The sequence below is a fragment of the Penicillium pulvis genome (assembly GCF_028828015.1).
Source record: "Penicillium pulvis strain IBT 33274 chromosome Unknown contig_23_segment0_segment0, whole genome shotgun sequence".
Classification (NCBI taxonomy): Eukaryota; Fungi; Ascomycota; class Eurotiomycetes; order Eurotiales; family Aspergillaceae; genus Penicillium; species Penicillium pulvis.
The window spans coordinates 3,048,082-3,072,030 of NW_026643075.1; the positions used below are offsets into that span (position 1 = coordinate 3,048,082).

At 50.5% G+C, this 23,949-nt stretch overlaps 5 protein-coding genes across 5 annotated transcripts; 1 reads left to right on the forward strand and 4 right to left on the reverse strand.

Annotated features, from left to right (window-relative positions):
* Positions 1–861: 861 nt before the first annotated feature.
* On the reverse strand, positions 862–1,933 carry N7503_005422 (putative mitochondrial carrier protein (Pet8); the record flags this gene model as incomplete). Its single annotated transcript, XM_057064969.1, has 2 exons — positions 862–1,806; positions 1,874–1,933. The coding sequence occupies 2 exons, from the start codon at positions 1,931–1,933 to the stop codon at positions 862–864; spliced, it is 1,005 nt and encodes a 334-aa protein (XP_056922712.1).
* Positions 1,934–2,735: 802 nt separating this feature from the next.
* N7503_005423 (uncharacterized protein) lies at positions 2,736–5,963 on the reverse strand (the record flags this gene model as incomplete). The annotated part of the gene is made up of 3 exons (XM_057064970.1): positions 5,411–5,963; positions 5,026–5,315; positions 2,736–4,823 (listed from the first exon to the last, which is right to left on the reverse strand). Exons 1-3 carry the CDS (start codon positions 5,457–5,459, stop codon positions 2,736–2,738), a joined length of 2,427 nt encoding a protein of 808 aa, XP_056922713.1. The 5' UTR covers positions 5,460–5,963.
* Positions 5,964–6,909: 946 nt separating this feature from the next.
* N7503_005424 (mitochondrial 54S ribosomal protein uL11m) lies at positions 6,910–7,428 on the reverse strand (the record flags this gene model as incomplete). The annotated part of the gene is made up of 1 exon (XM_057064971.1): positions 6,910–7,428. The coding sequence occupies one exon, from the start codon at positions 7,426–7,428 to the stop codon at positions 6,910–6,912; it is 519 nt and encodes a 172-aa protein (XP_056922714.1).
* A 406-nt stretch (positions 7,429–7,834) lies between these two features.
* N7503_005425 (survival factor 1 family protein) lies at positions 7,835–9,299 on the forward strand (the record flags this gene model as incomplete). Its single annotated transcript, XM_057064972.1, has 5 exons — positions 7,835–7,854; positions 7,923–8,138; positions 8,259–8,683; positions 8,745–9,121; positions 9,201–9,299. The coding sequence occupies 5 exons, from the start codon at positions 7,835–7,837 to the stop codon at positions 9,297–9,299; spliced, it is 1,137 nt and encodes a 378-aa protein (XP_056922715.1).
* Positions 9,300–9,784: 485 nt separating this feature from the next.
* On the reverse strand, positions 9,785–22,915 carry N7503_005426 (uncharacterized protein; the record flags this gene model as incomplete). The annotated part of the gene is made up of 3 exons (XM_057064973.1): positions 9,785–10,231; positions 10,289–22,572; positions 22,633–22,915. The coding sequence occupies 3 exons, from the start codon at positions 22,913–22,915 to the stop codon at positions 9,785–9,787; spliced, it is 13,014 nt and encodes a 4,337-aa protein (XP_056922716.1).
* Between the last annotated feature and the right edge of the window lie 1,034 nt (positions 22,916–23,949).

Here is a 23,949-nt window from a genome sequence, read left to right on the forward strand (position 1 = left end):
TTGAACAGGTACGGAAGGACATGTAAATGAGGGGAAGGTTGGGGGAACCGCCAGGGGCAGGACGCCATAGCGCACACTGTTCGGCCGTACTCCGTATCACCGTTTCGGGTACGCCATATGCCCCCATGCTCTGATGTCATCTGATGTTCCCCATACTATACACAGGTCTATGGAATTTCAAATTCAAACGCGTTCTGAGGGTTTTGCGCGGAATCACCTACATGACCTATTCAACCGTTTGATGTATCAGGTATATCCGGGGGAAATACAGCCGGATATATACGACCGAGGGAACAAACATACATAAGACTACCTGTAACCATACTTTTACTATCAAAGCATAGAAAACGTTCATAGTTTCCAATCATTCTGCATTGGCTTAGTTTTATATTAACAAACCATCAGCATACCCCGGGGCCTATGATCACCAGGTGCCATATTCAACCTTGAAATAGCTTTCTACGTAAGTGATCACCTGCTTCTCTAGGTAGTGTTTATGTAGGCTTTGCCGTGACTGTTGCCTGCCATGCTTCTAAAATGTGACTTACTTTACACATGACCTGAAATCAGCCCTGGAGGCTCAAGTCCCGATGATACCAAATGCCTCGAAGGCTGTGAACACCGTGGACCTAAGCACTGGCTGAAAACTATTCCGTGGCGGGGTGCCCGTGTCCACTATAGTAAGGTTCATTATGAACGATTGCGCGTTTAGGATAATCCCGGCTACTGACGGACATCAATCTCGAGCTTTGACAGCGAAAGCAAAACGTACGTGCTTTTTAAATCTATATGCCAATCCCAAGGTATATATAGCAATGATAATATACAAAATCGGTCAAACATAAAACAAACACCCTCGTTTCACTGGCGTTCCTTCTCTTCTCTCTTCCCTTCTAATGTATTCCATGCCCACTGATAACTACCCAAAAACACCGCACCTCCGATACCAATCCATGCTACCCGGGGCCCAATTCCACGCCAGAAAGCACCCATACCCTCTTGCGCAATCTCACGCACAATCTGCTTAACCCGCACAGGCGCATCTGCACCCCCACGGCGCGCAAGCATAACACGAGTCTTAATGACATCCAAAGGCGTCGTCAGACCAGCTGCAATAGCACCAGCAACACTACCAAACATAGCGCTAGTAGAAGCCGGAATCTGGGTCTCGGTAACGGACTTAGCGCTCGAAGCAAGCGGCCGGAGGTAGCGATTTGCATAAGCTTCTTTCATGGATTCCCACATGGTAAACTGCAGGACCGTAAACGGGATTTCCCGAGCAATAGTAATACCAGCGCCGCGATAGAGTTCACGGACAACCTGACCATAGCCCCGTTTCACGGGGGCCGTAGCTGAGGACTGGGCTGTAGGGTCTTGTGGTGTCGCATGGCGAAGAGATAGGATGTCTTTTAGGGCGAGTAGACTTGAGCCGCCGAAGAGTCCGGCCTGGGCGCGCTGCTTGGTTACTTCGGTAGGCACGCGCACGGCGCAAGCGGCGATTTCACCGAGCGAGGAGGCGATAGAGTGGGTGAATAGGGTGTATGCGCGGGAGGGGGTGTCGGTGGAGCCTGGTGGGAGCAGAGAACGCTTGACTCCGTCATAGACGATGAAGAAGGATGCGGCGGAGGGTGCGGAGCCGAAGAGGACGGAGGGAAGGCCGGCGTAGATGCCGCGGATTGTTTGACGGAGAGATAGAGCTCGGGGAACTTGCGGTGCGCTGGGGTCGCGTGCCTTTTGGAGTCGGGTCTTGAGGGTGTCAAGGGGGTAGAGAGAGCAGTCCACAGTGAGGCCAGCGAGAGCACCCGACTGTGAGGTTGGAAGGTTAGTACGGCTGCTGAATATTGAATATGACGGTTTTTGCAGACTGCCTTACGAGTAGGGATCTGGTCCATAGGGAAGAGACTAAAGCCTCTCCGTTCGGTTGCTCGACCATAAATGTGATTGCTTTCTACCTCGCAAACACGCTGATTCAGAGCGATTGGGCTGTAGAGTCAATTGCAACCCGTTTATGGGAAAGAGTTCTAGAAATGCGAAGGACCTACGCCGGTGTGTCGCAGAGCTCCACAATCGAAGCCGAGGTTTTTACTCCGCGGTCAGGCCATCCGATATCGCCGGATTGAGGGCTACGTCAGGTCGATCATCATCTCGCAAACGAGGGGGGTTTTATGCAAGTATCGGCTAATTTATTGTAATCAGACAAATATATTCTTATGTTTAGACTATCTACGACATGATCATGCCCACAAAACTATCCACTAATGAACCAACAGCTACCCGAAACAAGGGGCCGGGCAAAAGGAAGGCAATGCTGTCGAGATAGAGAATCCCTGCTAAACATCCCACCACCAGTCTAGCAGAAATATCGAGCACTAGTCAACCGAGTCTTCAAAAGGGTTTGATTTGCGCAAAGCAGACTCGGCTCTCTCCGGGACGCCAGACAACTATCGACCAACCGGAATTCCCTTGTGATGCAGTGAGAACGGGCGGTGGATGAATGGCACGAAAAAAAAAATCACACATGAAAGATTAGGATGACGCATATTGACCCGAAGAATACCAGAGGAGACAGGTCGGAAGATAAGGCACGTTGGTTGCAGCAAGGCAGAAATCATCTAGACCATTTGGGGAGCACGAGAACGATGAAAAGAGGGAACAAATGGTAGGCCCGTTCGCCGGGTCTTGAGGGAATTATGCACAAAAAAGAGAGGGGGAGAAATTGATACAAGAAAGGGGAATCATTTGGCCTTGCCACCTTTGCTGGCCACGGCAGGACTTTGCGACGGAGGCTCTAGAACGTGAGTGTGGTTAGAGGCGCTGTGGACTTCGCCCGTCCCGTCCTGCTCGCATGCTAGGATGCCCCGAACCCAGTCATCGGCAAGAACCTCATCGAGGGTCGCTCGCTCCGTCGGATTGACCTTCAACATGCGGCTAATGATAAACCGACTTTCCCGCGGCAAGATACGAAGAAGGCGCCACGGGCCTTTGATCACTTCTTGGCGAGCGGGCTGAGCACCACCTGGAAGAGGTGGTGCTTCCTTGCTGGTAGTCCTTTCCGTGCTCGTGCTGGTCTGGCTTGTTTGTTTTTGAGGCGGATTTTCAGCGGATTTATCGCTCTCCTTCTCGGAACCGGGCTTAGTTCCGTTTTGTTGAGGAATAGGCGGTACAGTCGATTTGTTGGCAGCGTCAGAATGAGCCGATGCATCCGAAGACGTTGGGGGCTGTCTCTGTTCTTGGGCGGAAGAAGGAAGATCGGGGGATGACTTAGGGCGCGGGGCACGCTTGGGGTCAGAATCGGGCACTGGGGTGCCAGGTGTCGGAGGAGCAATGAATAAGCGGTAGGAATTGTCGGTGGTGCGCGGTTGCTTCCACGGGAAACGTCGCAAAGTCATACAGCAGAAGATGATCGCCAGCGACCAAACATCCGTGGGGCGGGGGTCATATTTCTTCTCATCGTATACTTCAGGAGCCAGGTATGGATCTGACCCGACGATTCCTGAAGCTGGAACAATATCATTCTCGAAGGGGTAGCGGAAGACGACAGCGCTTCCAAAATCAATCAGCTTCATGATACCGCGGTCGTTCACCACCACGTTGTCCAGCTTCAAATCCCGATGAGCCAACCCCATTCCATGAAGGAATGCAACACCACTGAGGATCTGCTTAAAAGAACAAGCAATCTCCTCCTTGGTCATCTTGCCAGTCATGACTATAGCAAAGAGATCAAACGGCGCATACTCCATCACCTCGTACCAATGGGGGCCTTCCTGGATAATATCAAGGGTCTCGATGATGTTTCCGTGGTGCAAAGTGGAGCCAATACAGAACTCTGCGGTGACCTTCTTCGAATACTCCTTCAAGCTTTCCCAGCTGTGGCGCTCCCGGAATTGTTTCACGGCGAAAGTGACTCCGTCACTATTGCGCTTCAGAAGTCGGACCGAGCCACCTGCTCCAGACCCAAGGACTTTGCCCATTTTGCCGTATTTGGAATTCAATCCATGGTCATCGGCAAAGGGAACGTTATCTGGAGCCATCTGGTAGGGAGTGTTCTTGCCAGATCCTCGGCTTGATCGTTTCGCTGCCGATGTTGGAGAGTCCGGTCGCTTACTGCGGTGGCCCATCTTGAAGAATCGCTTCAACTCAGACATAGAACCGTGGTGGCCATGGCCAAAACCGTGCTTGGATTCGTTCTTCTCCTTGTGGAATACACTCCGTTTCTCGTTACCAGCCTTGGTGACATCACTGGCGCTGGCCGATCGAGGGGTGCCTGGACGAAACGAACGCTTGGAATCCCGACTACCAAAAATAAACCGCGCATCCAGCTGTCCCAAATTCTTTGTTGGCGGTGGGCGCTTGCTGCGGGCGTAAGGATCATTTGGCTCGCCAACCGGGGTGATGGTGCCCGGCGGGGTAAAGGATTCTCGGGGAGTAGGAGGTGGGCTCTCTTCTTGTGAGCTTGCATCCGTGCCGATGAAGAATTGAGCGCGATGTTTCGGCACCGTGATTTGGGGGGCAGGCTCCGGCCTGCCGCCTTGCCTGGCAGAATTACTATCGGCGGACGGTTGGGATGTAATAGCATTTTGGGAGCTTTGGTCTCCGGAAGTAACCGGAGGTGATGTTTCCGGGGTAATGGACTGTACATGGCCCCGGCCAAGTGATCCCAGAGCGTTTGTAGTGTCGGTGGCCCTGCCCTCACGGGATTGGGTGACAGCGGGAGTTAGGGGAGGTGACTGTACAGCGGAGACGGGAGGAGAGATGTGAGGGGAAGCTATATGAGAGCCATTGCCGTCACGGGCACTCCGAACACTCGAGTCTCGAGATGCGACCTAGTTGGTAAAATCCACATTAGCGACTAGAACTGATAAGAGCAAAAGCCAATGGGCGGCTGTAGAGAACACGGAGGAGGCGGCTTATAGGGGGGGGGAAGCAGCTCGGTGATCCCTGCCGACCTGGGGCTCTGGGGATACCGGGGGCCGGGGCTGAAGGAATTGGAGACAAAGAGAGCTCTGCGAAAAAGCATAGACATACCCTAGACGAAGGAAGCGACATTGGTTCAAAGGAGTAGTTGCGCAGTCGGGATTCCTGGAGCTGGGTGCTCTGCAAGCTCATAGCCAAGGATCGCAAGTCCTCTTCGTTGGTATCCTGGTGGTGAGAGTCCAGCACGGATTTCTCAGAGACCGGGGATAGCATTGAGGAGGGCTCAATCTCCTGGTTGACAGAGGAGAAGCGGACTTGAGCAGGCTGAGATCTCGACTTGGCGTCGGGGTCCGACTCCGCTTGGGGCGGCATCTTGGCGGGGTTCTGCATATTGGACGAGCCTGTCGGGGGACGATAGAGCTTGCGTCAGAGGAATCCTGGAATTTCTGGCGGTGTTCACGCTAGGGGAACGGCGCAAGTAACAGCCAAGACATACCTGAATCCATCGAGTCGGTTGGGGTCGACCCTGCCGTCACAGACGTCATACTCTTTTTAACGGCCTCGACTGGGGACGGTGGGACGCATACCCCTCACGGGGTCTAAGCTCGTGGGGAAAGATGAATCTCTTTCCTCTGACTGCGGATCAAGGATCGCGTTTCCTCTCGTTTGGCCGTTTAATTTGGAGGGGAAAGAGAAAAGGAATGATTTTCCCCGGTCAGAACGGTCGATTACGTGGGTGAGGCAAATCTTTTCCTTAAACTTTTTTTTTTTTTCGCTGCCGAATCCGTTTCGATAAACCGTGAATTGCAACGAAAAAAGGTCGGAATCAAAGAAATCAAAGATCAAACGGTCGAACGTCTTGAGAGATAGAGAAGAAGAAAGCAGGATAATGATACAGAACCTGGATAAGAGGGGAAAGAGGGTCTGGGCCTGAGGCAAAATCCGGTGGGGGTGTGCTTTCCCCGTTTCCACACAGGTTTTACCTCATTACACTCGAGATTCGGGGCGTCAAAGGATCCATGGATACTGGTTTATTTGATGATTTATGCGTTTATGACTTCTGACTTATGGGTAATTTCCTTATATACCAATCATTTATTCTCACACTCCGTCGATTTCCCATCTTGCATGTGCCCTCGGAAGTCAACGGAGCTAGTAGTTCATGACTCTTAAAAGTACAGTGTAATCCGAACGTGCCGACTTCCCGGTCCAAGGTTTATCAATCCGGAAATGCACGAGATCGCTTTGCTTCCCGACGATCTGGAATTTTACCACTTCTGGTATAGTTTGCATTTGCTATGCATTGATTGGTCTTACGCTAATATACTGTACCCTTGTCAATTTGCCATTCCGACAGGCTGCCATTCTAGGTAGTTATACATCTCCAAAATCCATATTCAAAGGATACTTTCTATATCATTCTTGCCAAGCCGATCACCGACTTTCTTCCCATACCACTTAGTGCCAAGCCTCAATGGAGGACTTCCAAGGTTGGCCTTTGTGTACAACTCGATCAGGCACGGATTACTGGATGCCACTAGATGTACATGTAAGGTAACCTCAGTTTACACTAGGATCATTTAGCCAATCCCATCCCGACTATCGGAGATTTAAGGGTGTGGATCTATATTGACACAACATTGGACCACAGGGGCACAAGGAACGATCAGCAGGGCTTGACGCTGGTTCCTCCAAATCCTGCGTCATCTGACATAGCTCGTATCAAAAATTCATACTGGTATTGCATATATCGCTCTATGACATGCAAATGATTCAGGTATATAGTACAGTGGGGCAGTGATTTCCCCATTTTATCCCATGGAACGCCGGATAAACTCGACAAGTATCAAAACAGTGCAGCGGTCCAACAATGAGGCCTAGGCTGGTAGACCATGCCATTGTACCCAAGCCCCCTGCCGCTCCCGAGGGAAGACCAGGCGTAGAAAGCCCGGTGAAACGTGAACTCAAAGTCAAATCCCATTATCAAAAGCCACTTCACGGAACAACCTGGATGCCAATGGACTTGGCCTGCGAGATGACACTCTTGCACAGTCCCTGCAGACTCAATCCCGATAGTCGTGTCTCGGTGTGTTTGATCTTGGCAATCTCGTAGACATGCTTGAGCGAAATCTGGCCACAGACCTCGTGGCCGGGGTTCATCGCACCGCGCAGACGGTTCTTCCGGGGCTCGACATTGGCGGCATTCAATAGCAAATAGGTGGTGGTGGGAGTGCGGAGCTCAAAGGTGAAGGAGCGGTCAGGGCGGACACAGACGCGCGCGGGAATAGGGACGCCGACGGTGATGTGGGCGGTGCGGGCATTATATTCCTGAAAAGGGCTATTAATCAACCGGTCGCGCGCATATGGATTGTTGATTGAGCTCACCTTGCAAAAGTCCATAGACTTGACACCCTTACTACCCAGAGCCGGACCAACGGGGGGACTGGGACTGGCTTGACCGGCGCCGACGATCAGCTTGACGAACTGATCCTTAGCCAAAACGTTTCGTGCCATGGTGGAATGTTGGAGATGCGACAGGGGTTGATTGGAGGTGAAGCGTCAAACCGCTGAAGACGGCAGATTTTCCTCCGCCTATGCCGCATGCTGATTGGTCGGCCACCAAGCGAGCAGCTGAGCAGCGTTGAACGTCATCGAAGCTCTTTGTCTTGAACACATCTCCAAGCTAAATACCTTGGAACTCTATCACCCATAATACCGTGCGTATCTCATGCTTCATTCGTTTTGTTGAGTCCAGTGGGTGATGATCAGTTGAATTTGAAGAGTTCCCATTCACATCCGAACTAAACTCTCGGGCCCCGCGTCGATCTCCCTTCCCCTTCACCTCCCTTTTCCTTTGGCCTTTTTTCTATTTTCTTTACACTGAATCCTTACGGTTGCGCATTAGCTCCCGAAGATAACCATGAACTGGCTCAAGTCAACGTACGTCTTTATCCCGCTTTTCGATGTGGAAAATGTGTTGGTGGGGTCAAAACTAACCCAAATCACAGTCTCTCTGCTGCGGTGGGCACGCAGGAACCTATCTACGGCCCCGAGGCAATCCGATCGGTCGCCCAGCAGACTGCTGAGACCCCCTACACTATCCTCAACAAGGACCTGCTGCGATGGAAGGCATACCAGTACACCAATGTGGAGACACAGACCTTTTACGTCATGGCCGACAACGGCACTCTAGTCATGGTTCAGGTCATCTACAGCAACATTGCGTGAGTTTATAAGATCTACCCCTCCATTACAGGATTCATAAGCAATGGCTCCATCTATTCGTTGAAGATGACCGGAAGTAATGAAGGATATCGCTAACCTGGCTTTGTGCGGAACTATAGAGGCATCCATACCACCGCTCACTTCAACACTAAGATCTTTGACCAAAGCGGAGCTGGAAACCACATCTGGCACTCGGATGGTCTGTCGAACTTCATGTTCGATGAGCAGATGGTTTGCTTCGGCGCTGATAACCTGACCATTACCCTTAACGAGGAAGGTGACTCCTACACCATCAAGTCGACTGTCAACCCTGACTGCCTCGTCGACCTGAAGATCACCCGGAAGGCACCGGGCTTCACCATCGGAAAGGATGGTACCTCCTACTTTGGAACCGACCCCAAGAACCCCTGGGGCTCGATGACCCACTCCTTCTGGGCGCGCTGTGCTGTCGAAGGCAGCATCACCACCAAGGAGAAGTCTTACGACCTGGCCGGTCGTGGTCTGTTTATCCCCGCCATGCAGGGCATGAAGCCCCACCACGCTGGTACGAATGATATAGTCTTCTTTTCCCATTTCGATGATACTCATGCTTATTACTTCATTAGCTGCCCGCTGGAACTTCATTAACTTCCAGACTCCCACCTATTCCGCCGTCATGATGGAGTTTACCACTCCCCCCTCTTACGGCTCCACTAAGGTCAACGTCGGTGCCATTCTCAAGGACGACGAGATCGTCTACGCCGGTGCTACTAACACAGTAACCCACACCAGCTCGACAACGGACGAGACCAGCGGCTGGCCCGAGCCTACCTCTATCAAGTGGGAGTGGACCGGCAAGACTGCCGATGGCCAGGATGTGTCCGCCGAGGTTGATGGATCTCTCGGCAAGCGACTGGATCGTGTTGATGTCATGGGCGAGGTTCCCGGCTTCATCAAGACCATTGCTGGTAGCGTGGCTGGTACCAAGCCGTACATCTTCCAGGTAAATTACTTCCCGTCTTGACTTTTTCTTTTTCTTTTTCTTTTTTTTTTGGCCCGCTGTGCTAATACGCGTATTCTAGTTCTCCCCTGCTGAGAAGCTGTCACTGAAGCTCAAGATTGGTGAGACTGAGACCACCGAGGAGGGCTTCATGTTCTCAGAGTCCACTTTCATCTCCTAAGCCCGTTGAGCCGGCCTCCTCTCCATCCCACGTACATAGGACATTCGGTCCCCAAGTGGGACCTCTTTGGCGTTAGTTTGAGACATTTTACATTATTTGCTGGAGGCAGTCGATATTAAGAGGCCTCATGCGAACCAGACATCCACAGATTGTATACAGGATACTTAATGCTATTGACAATATTCCTCTCTGAACGACTGAACCTCGTCTCATTACATGAAAAGAAAGATAGTACAAAGGCATTCCTATGACGTAATATTTCAATGGTCTTAATTAAACCCGTATAAAATTTGTACAACAACGATTGTGATAGAATACATGCAAAGTTGGAAGGAATACAAAAAAGAACGGAAAGTAATCCGCCAGCGGTCTTTGGGGTATCGAAATCATTCCCGAAAACCAAAGTCTAGAGGTGAACCACCTCAACACCAAACCTGTAACACAACATAAAAACGAAAAAATAAAATAAAAAGCCAAATAAGAAACTAGGTATCAACCATCAACTGCTCGCCCTCGTCCAAGAGAGTGGTAACACGCGATAGATCAGAGATCATCTTGCGACCATGGCCAACCAGCAGCAACTTCTCGGCGTTAGCGGGAAGACCCAAGTAGGTAGGCGGTTCACGTTCAGGAAGTTTATTAACCCAAGCGATGAAGTCCCGAATACTGGTGCCTGTGGGTAGGGTAAGAAGCTCGTCATTTTCGACGCCGGAGACGAGCTTGTAGTCATCCTCGAAGGCGGCTGGAGTGAGGAAGCTGTTCACCAAGCTCTCCAATTGTTGGTAGTCACCAGCGTCGTCGATCTTTCCACCGTACATCTCGGCAATGAGAGTGCGAATCATTTCCCAGGGAAGCTTCTGAGGAGCAACATTGGAACGGCCTTGGGCGACAGTGTCGACCCAGTGATCGATGATCCAAGCAGAGCACTCATACTAGTAGGCGATTTGTCAGTGATGTTTCATTTTCAAGTAGGAAGGTACAATACTTACGTCACTGTCATTGAATTCCCAGAAGCCCTTCCATCCAAGACTAGGAGCGTAGCGCAGTCTCTCTTGAACCACAGCGTGGAAGAAGCAAAGCAGTAGGTAGACACGGGCCTTTTCAACAGGCGCCTTGCTGGCACGAGTAGTCAACGAAGACAAAGAGTCCTTCATGTTGGCACGGACACCGGCAGGCTGCTCGAACATGAGCACACGAGAGGCGCGAATGAGGTTGACAGGGATCTTGGGGCTGGATTCCATGGAAAGGAAGATTCGGAACTCCTTGTGAGGCTTGAGCGAATCCAGTCTCTTCTCCAGGCTCTGCAGCCACGAAGGCGCCAAGTGGACGTTCTTGACGAGGACCCAATTACCTGTGGCAGCGGCGTTGCTGATGGCCTTGTCGGCACTCTCAAGACCTTCGTTCGAACCCATGGCAATGTTGGCGCAGGTGGCGTGAGTTCTTTCAACTAGAGCATCAACCTTGTAGCTGGCATCGAAACCAGGGCTGGAGCTGAGAGAAATGGGTGTGGTGGCAGTGACCTGGTCAACCACATCCTTCAGATCACTACTTCCCTCGAACAATTCGCGGCCGAACACAGCTTCGATAAAGCGCTCTGCGGTGGGAACGAATCGATCCATGCGGCAAAGCTTGACAAGGAGCAACGATCGAAGGAGCTGGTCAAGCTTGGGAGTGCTTTCTTCCCAGACGACTGGAACGGCATTCTCGGCAAGCTCTTCGCCAAAGAATCGGTCCCATTGATCCTGAGGAATATTGGGGATGAAGTCCTTGAACAGTGTCATGTTGAGAAGCTTGCTCATAACTTGTTCACGAGCATCCTCGGTGGTCGAAAGATCTGCGTCCTCAACAGACTCGTCCAGAATGCGGTCGAGGATGGCCCTGTCCATAGGGAATGGGGTGGCCTGTGCAAGGAGGATAGCCAACGTAATGCGGTCTTTCTGAACAAGACCCAGCGAGGTTCGTTGGTAAGTGGTAATGAATAGGTCTCGAATGATCATCTGGACGCGGGAAGCATGGTCCTTCTCCTGTGCAAGTCGCTTGTTCTGATAAAGAACAGAGTTGAAAATGTCAACAAAATACTGGAGAGAAAATTGGTAGAAATGATTGATGTGATGGAGCTGTTCCAGAACCGCAAAGACAGCACTGCAGGCTCGGGCAATGATGCTGTACTGCTGAGTGATAGTCTCGACTTCAGACATGACACCCTCAGTCTCGGACATTTTCTTGGAAATCTCAGCAGCCTCCTTCTTGAGTGTTTCCAGAGTTTCAATGACGTTGTCATCGTCAAGAATATTACCACGGGACTCATTAAGTGCTTGCAAGAGGCGCTTCTCGAGCTGTCGAAGGTGCACTTTGAATTCTCCTTGCATCTTGACCAAGTTGTTACGACGTTCGTCGACATCTGGTCGCTCGAACTTCAGAACATCATTCAGTGATTGTGTCTGCAAACTGCTCTGTGTAACCGTGAAGTTGACAAAGGTGGTTCGACTGCAGACATCCGGCGGGAACGAGGCGGATGGATCTCTAGTCGACAGGAACAGCTTGAAGGACGGGGAGAAATCAATCTCTTGTTTGCCGAGTTGAATGAGCACACGACCACCAGTTTTCTGGTACTCCTTGTTGAGGACGTGATTAAGGATCGGGTCCAAGTACTCTGCATCCTGGATAAGAATAGGGTTACCGAAACGCAGGGCACTCTCCAACTGCTTGACGAAAGAGTCGTCCAAGAAGCTTGTGACGGTAAGCTTGCGATCCTTGCTTTCTTTCTGCAAGAATTCGGTGACTCGACCGGAAGGATCAACAATGAGAGGGTATCTGTTGAATCGCTTCAAGATGATGGCGTTTTCTGTGCAAAGATCGTCGACGGGGAGAGAGTGTTCTTGCCAAGTCAAACGCTCATCGGCATTTGATAGGTACTCTGTAATGGGGTTGTGTGGCTTGAAGTGGATGCCGGACTGAGCTAGCTGGTGGACCCAATCATCAATCATCGCCTTACGGAATTGTTGATCATAGAGACCAGAATAGGCAAGGAAAGCAGCTGCAATGAGCACATCACCAACAAGAGTGCTGATCTGAGTCTCGAAAGATTTGCTGCCATCTTCCCAGCGCTCACGCTCGGATGCCAAGCTGTCGAGCAGACGAACACTTCGGTCGACCTTGAATTGGACTCGGGACATCTCCGTCTTGATAGCCTGAGTCTCACTGATAAGGGCAGCATACTCAGCCTTATAGGTGGCAATACTGCTCTCCAGACTTTGAATGGTGTTCTCAATAGTCTGCGCCTCCGCCTTGGTTTGCAAGGCTTGTTCTTCAAGTTGATCGACCTCCTCACGCAAAGGACCAACACGATCCAAGATCGCAGAGTAGTTGACTTGAGCCTCGACCCATTGGACCAAGGGACCACACGCCTTACTGGCGCGGTTCACACGCTCGTAAGTAAAGTCTTCCTTGGAAAGGAACTCATTCTGCATCTTGACACGGTGGTTGCGCGTCATTTGGCGCTCGTTGTCATAGTTGACAATGCTTGCAATGAAATCATCTCGTCGCACAAGACCTTGAATGGTCTTCCAGCTGTCTACCTTGTGACCAAGAAGTGAGCAAACAGCTTCCAGTGCAAGCCGAACACTGGCAGGGGGATTTCCCATGGATCGAACTTCCGTCAGGTGCTGACGCTTAATGTTGCTGACACTCCGTTGAGCCTCCTCTACAGCAGGCTCCGCTCTTGCCAGGTCGTGCAAGACGACCTCTCTGCGTTCAGCTACCTCCTTCTCTTGCTTATCTAGCGCCGCTTGCACCTCGAGCGACACTGTCTTTCGCTGTTCTGCTTCTTGTTGATCAGCAACCATGCGCTGCAGCTTCTCGTTCGCTTCTGTGTCCTTCTTCTCCAGCTGTGTCTTCTTCTGGGCAAGACTAGCACGCAGATCGCTGACTTTGTCTACGGTGTCGCGAAGTTTTTCAAGACCAACATTCAAATGACGCTGTTGCTCCTCAAGGTCCTCCCGCTTTTCGTTAAAGAGGTTGACATACTGGGCGACAAAGTCAAGGTAATGGCGGGGAGTAAGGAACGTGGACCTGCCTTGCTGTTTCTGCAAGCGCTGGTTAAACCGGAGAAGCGAGTGATGGATGTATACCATAGCGTTCACAACGGTGTCTCTGTGCGACGCGGGGAGTGTCAACTCGCGGTACGCCACGGGAATACTGTCAGGCGAGACAAAGTTAGGTTTGTCCAGATCAACCGACTGAGTCAATTCGGAGCCGACTTGGAAGAGAGCTTGGTCAGACCAATCACCCATCCAATTCAACACGCAACGATTGAACAGGGCAGGACTGGTGGCGGCCTTAGAACCAAGACCGTCCTCGGGCGGATTCATGGTGAACACAACGTGCAGATTTTTGACGATTTGTTGGGTAAACCACTTGTAAAGTTCCTCTTGCGAATCAAGGAGAAGACCTTGGCGTTGGGCACCTTCTTTACAAGCGGTCATCAGAGAAGAGAACTCATCACCCTCGAACAGACCGGGGACCTCAGCGTTGGCAAGCAAGGTGTTCATGCGCTCCAAGAAACCGGAGTCAAGGACGTTGGCTTCGTCCATGATAAAGCAAATCTTCTCTCCCTTGCAGCCAGCGCGGCGAAGAACACTTCTAAGATCGTCATCAAAGTCCTCCGATGAGTATTTGCCATGAACCTTGATCTGGAACACCTTCAGACCATTCATCCAAGCAACGAAGCGAGACAAAGTTGTCTTTCCACTTCCGCTGACACCGATCAAGATGAGATGACCCTGTGGCTGACGGAAGACTCGATCAATGCGCAAGGCATGTTCAAGAACATCATTAAACAGGACCAGAGGAACATCTACCTCTTCTTCACAGAAGGTCTTGAGACGGGCCTTGACGAAATCACGGAGGCGCTCCTGCTCGACGGGAACATAGTTCTTGGAGAGCCAGTTCGAGAAGAGAATAGGTCCCTTCAATGCTTCTTGGTCGTCAATTGTAGGGAAGTGTTCCAGGGCAATGCGCCGGATAGCATCAGCAGTCCAAGCTCTCTCATCTTCGGCAACAAGCCGATCCTGGAAGAGGCGCAGAGCCTCATGAGCCCAGATTCGGACAAGGCCTTCAATCGACAATGTTTCGAGAGGCTTGATAGCCTCATAGACACCACGGACCCAACGCGTCAGCTCACGAGGGGAGTAAACGTAGTGAGGTTGAATCTTCGGAGTAAACCTTGCCTGCGATTCAAGATAGAACTGAACCATTGCCTTGGTGAGAGCGTCGGAGTATCCACGAAGCAACGGCAGAATCTTGAGCACCGCTGAGTTGAAGGTGCCGTAGATCTGGTTGAGAGAGATCTCTCCAGGGTAGTCGACCATGATAAGAGGAGCATGACGAAGGAAACGTTCACCCATTGGAGTACGACCGGCATCTGTAGGGGGGTTACAAGCACCAACAAATTGAATGCGGTCCAGGGTGACCCAGGTCTTGTCAGAAGTCCGCCAGAACCCATTTTGCTCGACCAGTTGACGCAAGAAAGAGATGGCGCGCTGTGTGCCATACCGATCAGGCGCAGGCAAGTTAATTTCGTCGCAGAAGATAACCAACCAACGACCGATCTGGTTAGGTGACATCACCACACCATTGAGAGTCTTCTTGTACTCGCAGTACTGCTCAAAGGTCTTGATCAATAGATCTGGGGTGGTCGCACTGGAGAAGTTGAGGCCGACAACCTCCATGTTGGGCAATTTTCTCAAAGCAGCGAACAAGGTCATGGTTTTACCGGATCCAGGAGGACCACAAAGCAGCAAGGGCTTGTGCTCAGCGAGCCACGAGTAAAGCACATCCTCGTGGCGTATAGTGTCAACAGTAGGGATAATCACGTCAGTTTGGGTAACCGAATGGGTATTGATATCGATTGAAGGCACTTGTGATTGCCAGTTGATCCACTCCGCCTTGGGCAAAGTAACATCGAAGTCAATGAGAGACGAGTCACCATCTGGTGGCAAGTCAATTGTCGACATTCCAGTGACGAACTGGCCAAAGGCTTTACGGTCGGCAAGAGGGCAGTCACCAGTAAAAGACCAGACAAGGGTGAGCAGAAGCTTCTTCGAAATGTACGACTCGATCTGCTCTGGGTCCAGAGGGAAATCGACGTGTTGGACATTGTACTCCAGTATGTTGCGGCAGGCCTTGTTCAACAAGCTGAAGAGGGTGTTCAAAGCCCGAATGTCGGTAAAGTCCATGATATGATTGTAATTTTTGGCCTCTTCAAGGGACTTGTGAACAAGGTCATCCATCTCCAGATGCTGTTTCAGAATAACAGAGAGTGTTTCTTGCGTATCTTGGGTTCTGGCAGCCGCAGTTCCAGCGGGGGCACTATCATCATCTAAGTCCTCGAAAGTCTTGGTCTTCAAGCCCTCGACGTAATTGGAAATCATCATGGACGGAGTTACAGTGTCGGCATTGAACCAGACCATACCACAACGACTGACGGTGGCGAGGGTGGCATATTTCAGACTCTCGACTTCGAACATAATGCGAACATTTGAGGGCAAGTTGAGACGTTCTCCGTTAGGTAGAGTTAGAAGCTTATTGTCGTCCAAAACACTGTTCAAGTTCTCAACCCACTCTGGGTCAACGTCACCATCAAATACAATCCAGTGACGCTTGCTGTCTTCGCCTCGAAGATTGTCGACAATCTTTCGCAGGATTCCAGTGAAGAGACCATCAGTCCATTCGCGGGTCGTACTATCAAGATTACCATACAGGGCTTCCTTTGACATGACCTTGGAGTCAATAATGTGGGAAACACCTTCCACGCCTTCGATGCGTTGCATGGCTTGAAGAAGAATCTTCCAAGCAGCAGACTTTCCAGATCCTGATTTTCCGACCATCATGACACCATGGTGAATGCTTTGAATTTGATACAATTGGAGAGCCTTGGCGATCCACATCTCGCTGTCCACGAAGTGTTGTTCGCGAGCAATGTCTCGGATGGCTTGTGTAAGCTTCTCAAAGTTTGCGGGCACATAATCTACACCAGGGAAGTCATGTACTTGAATTTCCAACATTTTGTCGACATCCTCTTGCACAAGCTTGGGAGCAATAGTCTCACGCAAGCTCTGGACGATGATCTGGGGTTCAATAACATCATCGGGGCCAAGATGCCCTTCAGAGTTCGCGAGACGAGCACGTTTAAGCCCACCGGAGCTGACGAGGACACTCTTCAAAGCACGGAGACCGAAATCATAATGGGCTTGCTTGGTCAATTGGGAAGCGCAATGATCAAAGAATGGCACGGTCTGCTTGGACAGTGGCTTGGCTTGCTTGAAACCTTGGGAGAACAGCATCACCTCAGCAATAAGTTCCTTGTCAGGCTTGGACATAGCAACGCTACGGAACAGCTTCTTCAAGTTGTCAGGCAAGTTTGATCGGCCTGCATAACCAGGGTTCATAGTAATGAAGATACCCGTGTTAGAGTTGACAGACAACCGTCTTCCGACCAATTCGATCTGGGATTTGGCGTCTTCTTCTCCTTTGCGCAGGCCAATTTGAATGTTTTGAATTTGCTGGGAAACAGCAGACAAAATTCTCTCCTCCAAACGGTTGAACTCGTCAAAGCAACCCCAGGCACCGACCTGGCAAATACCAAGGAAGATACGACCCATGGCCTGGAAATCAAAGGTGTCGTCACAGCAGAAGACCAAGGTGAATCGACCAAGCTGTAGACCCAGGGCCTTAACGGACTCTGTCTTTCCGGTACCGGCAGGACCATAGGGAGAACCACCCAGCCTCTGACAGAGAGCTTGAGTGAGGGTGAGGAAACAACGGTCTGTAAGAGGAGTTCGGACAAGACGCTCTGGAACACCCAGGTACTCGAAACCGTAGTTGAGTCTGGCATTTGCCATGTGAACATACAGGCGTTGCAGGAAATCGCCCTCCGGTTGGTACACGAAACGCATTTGAAACAACCACAGGTAGTGTGTGGGTGTAGTTGCGTTGGACTGGATGAGCTTGGAAATAGTATCACGTTGATGAACAAATTCAGTGATCATGTGCTCACACTTCTTGCGAGTAATCGCATCCAGCTCACCGAGTACAGTAGCAGCCAATAACTCAAGGACTCTGACCTGAGATTCGTAAAGGGCAGGGAGATTGGTTCCTTCCTCCTCCAAGGACTTCTGCACAGCGTTGGTCCAAACGACCTGGCTGGCAAGTACGACAATCTGCGCCGGGTAATTGGCCAGGAAGTCATTGAAAGCCGTTCGATCAACCTCTGGAGCATTGTAGAGAGTATCAAATTGCTCGATGGCCTCGCCAAGAAGCTCTGCCAAGGTCAACTTCATATTATTCTCGAGCGCGGAGAGCCAGTCATTGATACGGGGTGTCTTGACAAGATTGACCTCCCGCTTCAGGCGAACTTCTTCGCCTTCCTTGGAAGTAATTCCGACAATATTGTTGTCGTCATCCATGAGGATACCAGACAGACCAGCGAACATCTTTTTGAAGTGCTTGGCAACGCGGAAAGTGTCATTGGCGTTACCAATGATCTCCAACAAGTCTTCATCACCAACAAAGTAAAACCGAGGGAAAGACACACGCTCGCGTTCTAAGTATTCACCAAGAGCTTTTTGAATCTTGTTGAGCAATTCAGCCAATCTCTCAAGAGACTTCTGGACACCATTGATGGCAAGCACATCCAAAATGAAGGGAGACTTGTAGACTTTCTTCATCACGGCGAAAAACTCGGAGTTGATGTTTTGGAAGCGGCTTGACTCAAGAGGCAAAAGATGCTTGATATCCGCATTGCCAGTGAAAACACCTTCGAGGTACACCCACTGCCTCTGAACATCAATCCAGACATCGAAGAGAACATGGACGCGGTTTAACTTGTCCTCCCAAGAAGTAGCTTCTTCTTCAAATTCTTTATAGTAAGGCGAATGTTTCATAGCTTGCAAAGAATTCAAATTTTCACTGCACTTGGCAAATAGATCATCAAAGCCACGGATAAGGCGGCACTTGTTCTGGTAGTTGACGAGGTCCAAGGAGTAGTTCTGCCAGGTCTCGCGAACAGACTTCAGGAACTCCTCTAGAGCCATCTCGCCTTGGGCCTGTGCGATGACATCGCGAATAATTGTCTCGCTTGTAGCAAGCTGCAGGTCCCAGACATCACCAAGCGTGAGGGACACAAGGGAGAATCGCTTTCCGGGCTTCAGGGACTTGTAGATCTTTTGCCAGTGTCTCTCCTTGACTGCCTCGGACTTCATATCCGAAAGCAGCGAGTTGACTTTGAGAAACTGTCGGAGAACATTTTGGATGTGTTCAAATGCAGCGTATTGTCTCATTCGGCTGGGCATCTCCTTGGTCATCTTGATTAATCCGTCAAGAGCCTGGCGGAGCTTTCGGGGCTGAACGCTGGTCCACAGTCCGTCGCGGAGATCATTCAGACTCTTCCAGATTGTAGACAAGGCTGCCCAGACGGACATGAAGTCCTGGACCTCCTCAAGAATTGCAGGGAGCGATGACTCAGAGCTCACAGGAAGATCAAGAGCTTCCTTCGCTTTAGACACCATCTCAAATTCAGATTGAAGTGACTCAAGCCGCGACTGGAAGGAGCTCAAGGTGCGAGAAGCCTCTTCAGGAGGAGTAGTACCCGAGACTGGCTTCTCATCGTTCCATTGGGAAATGACTTCGGCAATCTTGTCGCTAATGACACGATCTTCGGCGGTAATCTTCGCACGAAGACCCTCAGTCTGGTCGTGAACAATTTTGCTCTTCCGGGTAAGTAGCTCATTAAGAGCGGCCCATTCACCATCAACATTCTCCACATGGAGCCAGTCATTCGGGAATTGGTACCGCTGGCGAGAGAGCGTGGTTTGACCTTGACGGAACATATCGACTTCCGGCTCCCATACGCGAGTCTTGCGCTTGCACTGCTGAACAATGGTGATGAAAGAGACAGCATGGGCCGTGGAGGAAGCCTCTAAGGTTTGTCCCTCCAAGTCACGACGTGCGGCGGCGATTTCAGAGTGGACCTCACGCATGCGACCGCCAAGCTTAGCACCAAACTTCTGCAAGATCTCATGTTGCCACTGGTCATACTTGGCGTTGACCTTTGTTTGCACTTGCTCATAGTCGATTCTGATGTTGCCAAATGATCGGCTGACTTCCGAAGTATCGAAAGTGGCGCGACTCTTCCTGATCTCTTGAAGCAGCTGTAGCCATTGGGAGAGATCGTCTCCGAGAATGTCGTACACCTGCTCAGACTGCAGATCCCACAGTGATTGGAATTGCAACCACTTGTCAACATACTCTGATACATCCTTGAGTCGAGACTCCACCGCGCCGTATACTTGGTTGAGCTCAGTGGTGCAGTGCTGGGGGAGCTCGGCAAAGCAAGCTTCTGACTGACGCACGCTCTGCACATCGATTGAGATTTGGTAGCGAGTGGCTTTGATCTTCTCAAGATTGCAGATCACGCCGAGCCACGAGTCAAAGTGCGAGAACCAGCTAGCACGGGCGAATTGCAGAGGCGGATCAAGATGAAGAACTTGGTTCTTCATAGAAATTTCATGGAATAGCTCAGAGAATTGAATGCGGGTGGCAGTGGACTCTACTTCACCATTAGTCTGAATAGATGTGCTTCCATTGCGAGACTCTTGGAAAGTGGAGATCCATTCGCGGACGGCGCGAAGAAGCCGCTCTCGTAAAATAGCTTCGATTTTACCATTGAGCTCCGAAACCCAGTAGCCAAGATTAACGTAGTTCTCGAGGTTAAGCTTATCCACAGCGGTCTGGATGACGTCTAGACGCTGCTTAAATGACGAGGCATTGTAAGAGCAGGTCTTCAGTTCATGAATGGATTTCTGAACGTTCTCGTTGATGGAAGAGAGAACAGCGGTCTTAGTCTGGAGAACAGACGCTGAGCCAGCAAATTCACGCACGAACTGAACGTGCTTGCTTTCTGTACTCCTAGGCTTGGAGGGATCAATAGCTCCATTGGCTAAAGCTGATTGCTTGACATGGAGCTCATAGGAATGAACAAATGACTCCCATCGAAGTGGAATACCCTTGCTGACCATGGCTTGCGAATCATTCACGTAGCCATTCAGTAGAATAGCAACATCGGACATAGAAGCAATGGTACGATTGGTCTGTAGGAGGGTTCTTACGCTTTCCATCAAACTGATCGCATATGGATAGACACGCTTCGCTTCTTTGGAGATGTTGCTCACAGCATGAGGAACCTGGAAGTTCAGCCAAATGAGATTACGGACTTCCTTGAATAGCGCAATGATCTGAGCATCAAAGTTTACCGTGAGCTCTAGGGAATTTCCTGCGGCACGATTGCGGACGATATTGAAGAGTCGGCCAGAGATTGTGATATGCCGTCTCTGCACATCATAGAGCCATGACTCAAACACCGGGCGTGTATCCAGCTTCTTGCGGAAGAGATTGCTTTCGGACTGCAATTTCTCACCCTCGGCGTGTAAGTGCCAGTCTTCTCCAAGAACATTTTCCACCTTTCGCATGTAGCCATCTAGCTGGCGTTCAATCTGCCGAGCCCAGATGATAGCTCCAGAGACGGGTGGCAGGTCACGCAATTGTGCCATAGCATGGGCCTCAGAGTGACCGTACTGCTGCTTGAATCGTTCATGGAGGGAAGAGATGTCGCGTTTGACATTGTCGATGAGTTGTGTCTGATACTCGCCGATGGCACCACGAATTTTGGGTCGAACCAACAGAGCGTTGAACTTCGAGAAGACACGGAACATCTCATTGGCATTCTTAGCAGTGGCAAGACGATCGCGAAGGCGAGCGATAATGGAGTTTTCGACGCGAGATGTACGCTCGCTGTAGCCAATCTCTGCATTCTCCCAAGTCCGAGCTCCCTCGGGGGAAACATCCAACACATCGATATTCTTGAGAGCAGCGTAGGCATGTGTGACCTCCTCGACAGCATCGACATCACCGATTTCCTCTACAATAACAGCACCATCAGCGTCCACTGCACCCGTCTCGGCAGGCGAGGACTTGGGTCCGAGAACATTGATGATAGTCTTCTGAAGCTGCTCGTGGTTGACACGGAAAGTATCAATGTACTTCAGTCGTTCGCGAACATTATCGATCCTGGCATTAATCTTGATCGGAATAAACTTTTCATTGCGGCGCCTAGTTGACTCTCGCGCCACATTGGTGAATTCCTTCAGGTTTTCGTCCCAAGTACGCCAGATTGCTTGGGTAACCTTCATCAACGATCGGAATTCGCGATAATCGAGGTGCAAAATCTCACGGCCATTGATCAAATCATGAATCTTCTTGTCCAAGTCGCCTGAAATTGCTTCAACGAGGGAAAGAGCACGCTTAATCGGATAAGGGCAGATCTTCAGCTTTTTGTTCAAGTGATTGAAAATCAGACCAAGTGACTCCTGAGCTTTCTGCAAAGAAGTTGCGGAGAGCAACTCATCCAAGGGAAAGTCGCGCATCAGCTGGTTATACTTCTGGACCAACTCCGTGGCATCTTTCAGCCCAGTATCTGCCTGGAAACTCAGGGTAGGTTGGTATCGCTTGGCATGGCGGAGAATTTCCATAGTCAACTTTACACCATCGCTTTGCAGCTGACCCTCAATTCCTTCTAGGGCAGACTCCATTGACAACCAGAAGTTAACCTCTGGTGACGCTGACTCACCTTCTGGGTCCCGCGACATCTTAGTGATTGTCTGAATCGATCTGATCCACCCATTCACGGTGTTTTGAATGCTATTTGTGAAAGCACTATTATCTAGCACCGTAGACGGGATGAGCTCCACGGAGGGCCGGATGCCCTTTGTTTCGGCTTCCTTCAGCGCAGCATGGACCACCTCGTGGAGTGGCAGGTTTAAAGCCGGAATCTCCACATTCTGTTGAAGATGCATAAAGGCAAGCTCCAGCTCGGCAAACTTCTTCTTCGTTCCCGGGATACCAGTTTTGGCCTCCGTATCTGTTCTCGGTTTTGTGCCGGAGACGGGATCTTGACTGCGGGTGTTGGCTTCGAAGTAGGGACTGAGACCATGGTGGAGCATAAGGTGGATAATTTGGAAAGGCGACAATGATGTTCCTTGCTGTGACTGAGAATTGCTAAGGGAAGCGATACCAGGAAGGTTCATCACTTGGACTTGAGTGGCGATCGGCAGACTAGGATCGATAGGGGCAGGGCGTTTGATGAAAGCAACGGACGAGACGGTGGTGGAGGCGGAGGAGATCTCGGAGGACAGAGTATAGACATACTGCATCACTGATTCTAGTGGACGTTGTTAGCATTGGAGAAACAGGGGTCGAGGAGCATGGCTGATTGACTGACCAGTGTCTTCGGTCTCGTCGTTTGTCTCCTCTGCGGCCACGATATCCTTTTGCACATAAAGCGCAACCTGCGACTCTGAGGCAAAACGCGTGCACCTCTGTACTGTGTCGTTGTACCTTGCCGAGGATAGCAAGCTCCCAGCGCTTTCCAGCTCGGATTTCAGAGCACCCAGTGTCACCTGGAGCACGTCTGTCAGGTACTGGACCACAGCACCAGAGTCTACCAGTGCTGCCGTATCAGGCGTTGAGACGCCATTTGGCGCCCCTGGCGCGGCAACCTCCATTGTTTGTTCCAACTTTAGAGCGACAGACTCGGGTTCATTGAAGGTTGAAGACGGGGGAACGCGATCGGCGGAGCAGAATTAAATGTTGACAGGGATCGCGTCGAGCGGGAGGGAAGAAATGGGAAGTTAAATGACGACCCGTATTCGAAAGGATGAGAGATAAAGACAAAACGGTCTAAATTAATTAGTACGAAGAAGAGAATAGTCGAACAAAAAAAGGGTGTCGTTCGTAGTTTTGAGATAACAGATACGCGGTGTTTGTTCGTACACTTCAGGGGATGCGGGTCTAATCCTGATCAGGTTAGACTCGTCGCGCCCAACCATGTGACGTCCCTGAACCGTTCCGTACTTTGGCCTGAACCCATGGATTATTATTTGATATAGATCAAAGAGTGGGACACGTTCGCATTTCCCAACTTCTATTGCATTCACAATCGCCCCCGAATGAGATGTGGGCTTATGGTTGCAGTTTTCCAAGGCTGGTTGTAACGCTTATACATATATATTAGAGTTGAGTGATGCAGCTGGAGGTGATGCCCAAGCCTTGTGGGCGGTGGGTGACACGTCAATCCCGAGTGTTGTTTAGCCCTCGTAGTAAGGAGGATTACTGGGGCGGAGGTAGCATTCTAGAGCTTCTCATATGAGGATGTGAACTTTGGGAACCTTGGAACCTTTGGAATATGGATACTAATTCTCACAGATCTTCCAAGGTTGGAAAGTAATAGTCTTTACCCTCGAAATCCTTCTTCGGCACCAACCCTCAAGTCAGGCCGATATTGTGCAACTGTCATCTTTAAAAGTTGCAGGGGTTTAAATTCTCGAAGGAAGCCTCGGTGATTAAAATCGAAAATTCATGTACTGTATTGCGACACAGGACTACGTTTTACAGGTTCGAAATTATGAAAAACAAAAATCCTCTTCAACGATCTTGATTGAACTTTGGAAATACATCAAAAACAAATCCCGAGATTAGATAGCTTATAGGTGCTATGTACTCGCTCAGCTGGGAACCATGGCAATTTTGATCTCGATTT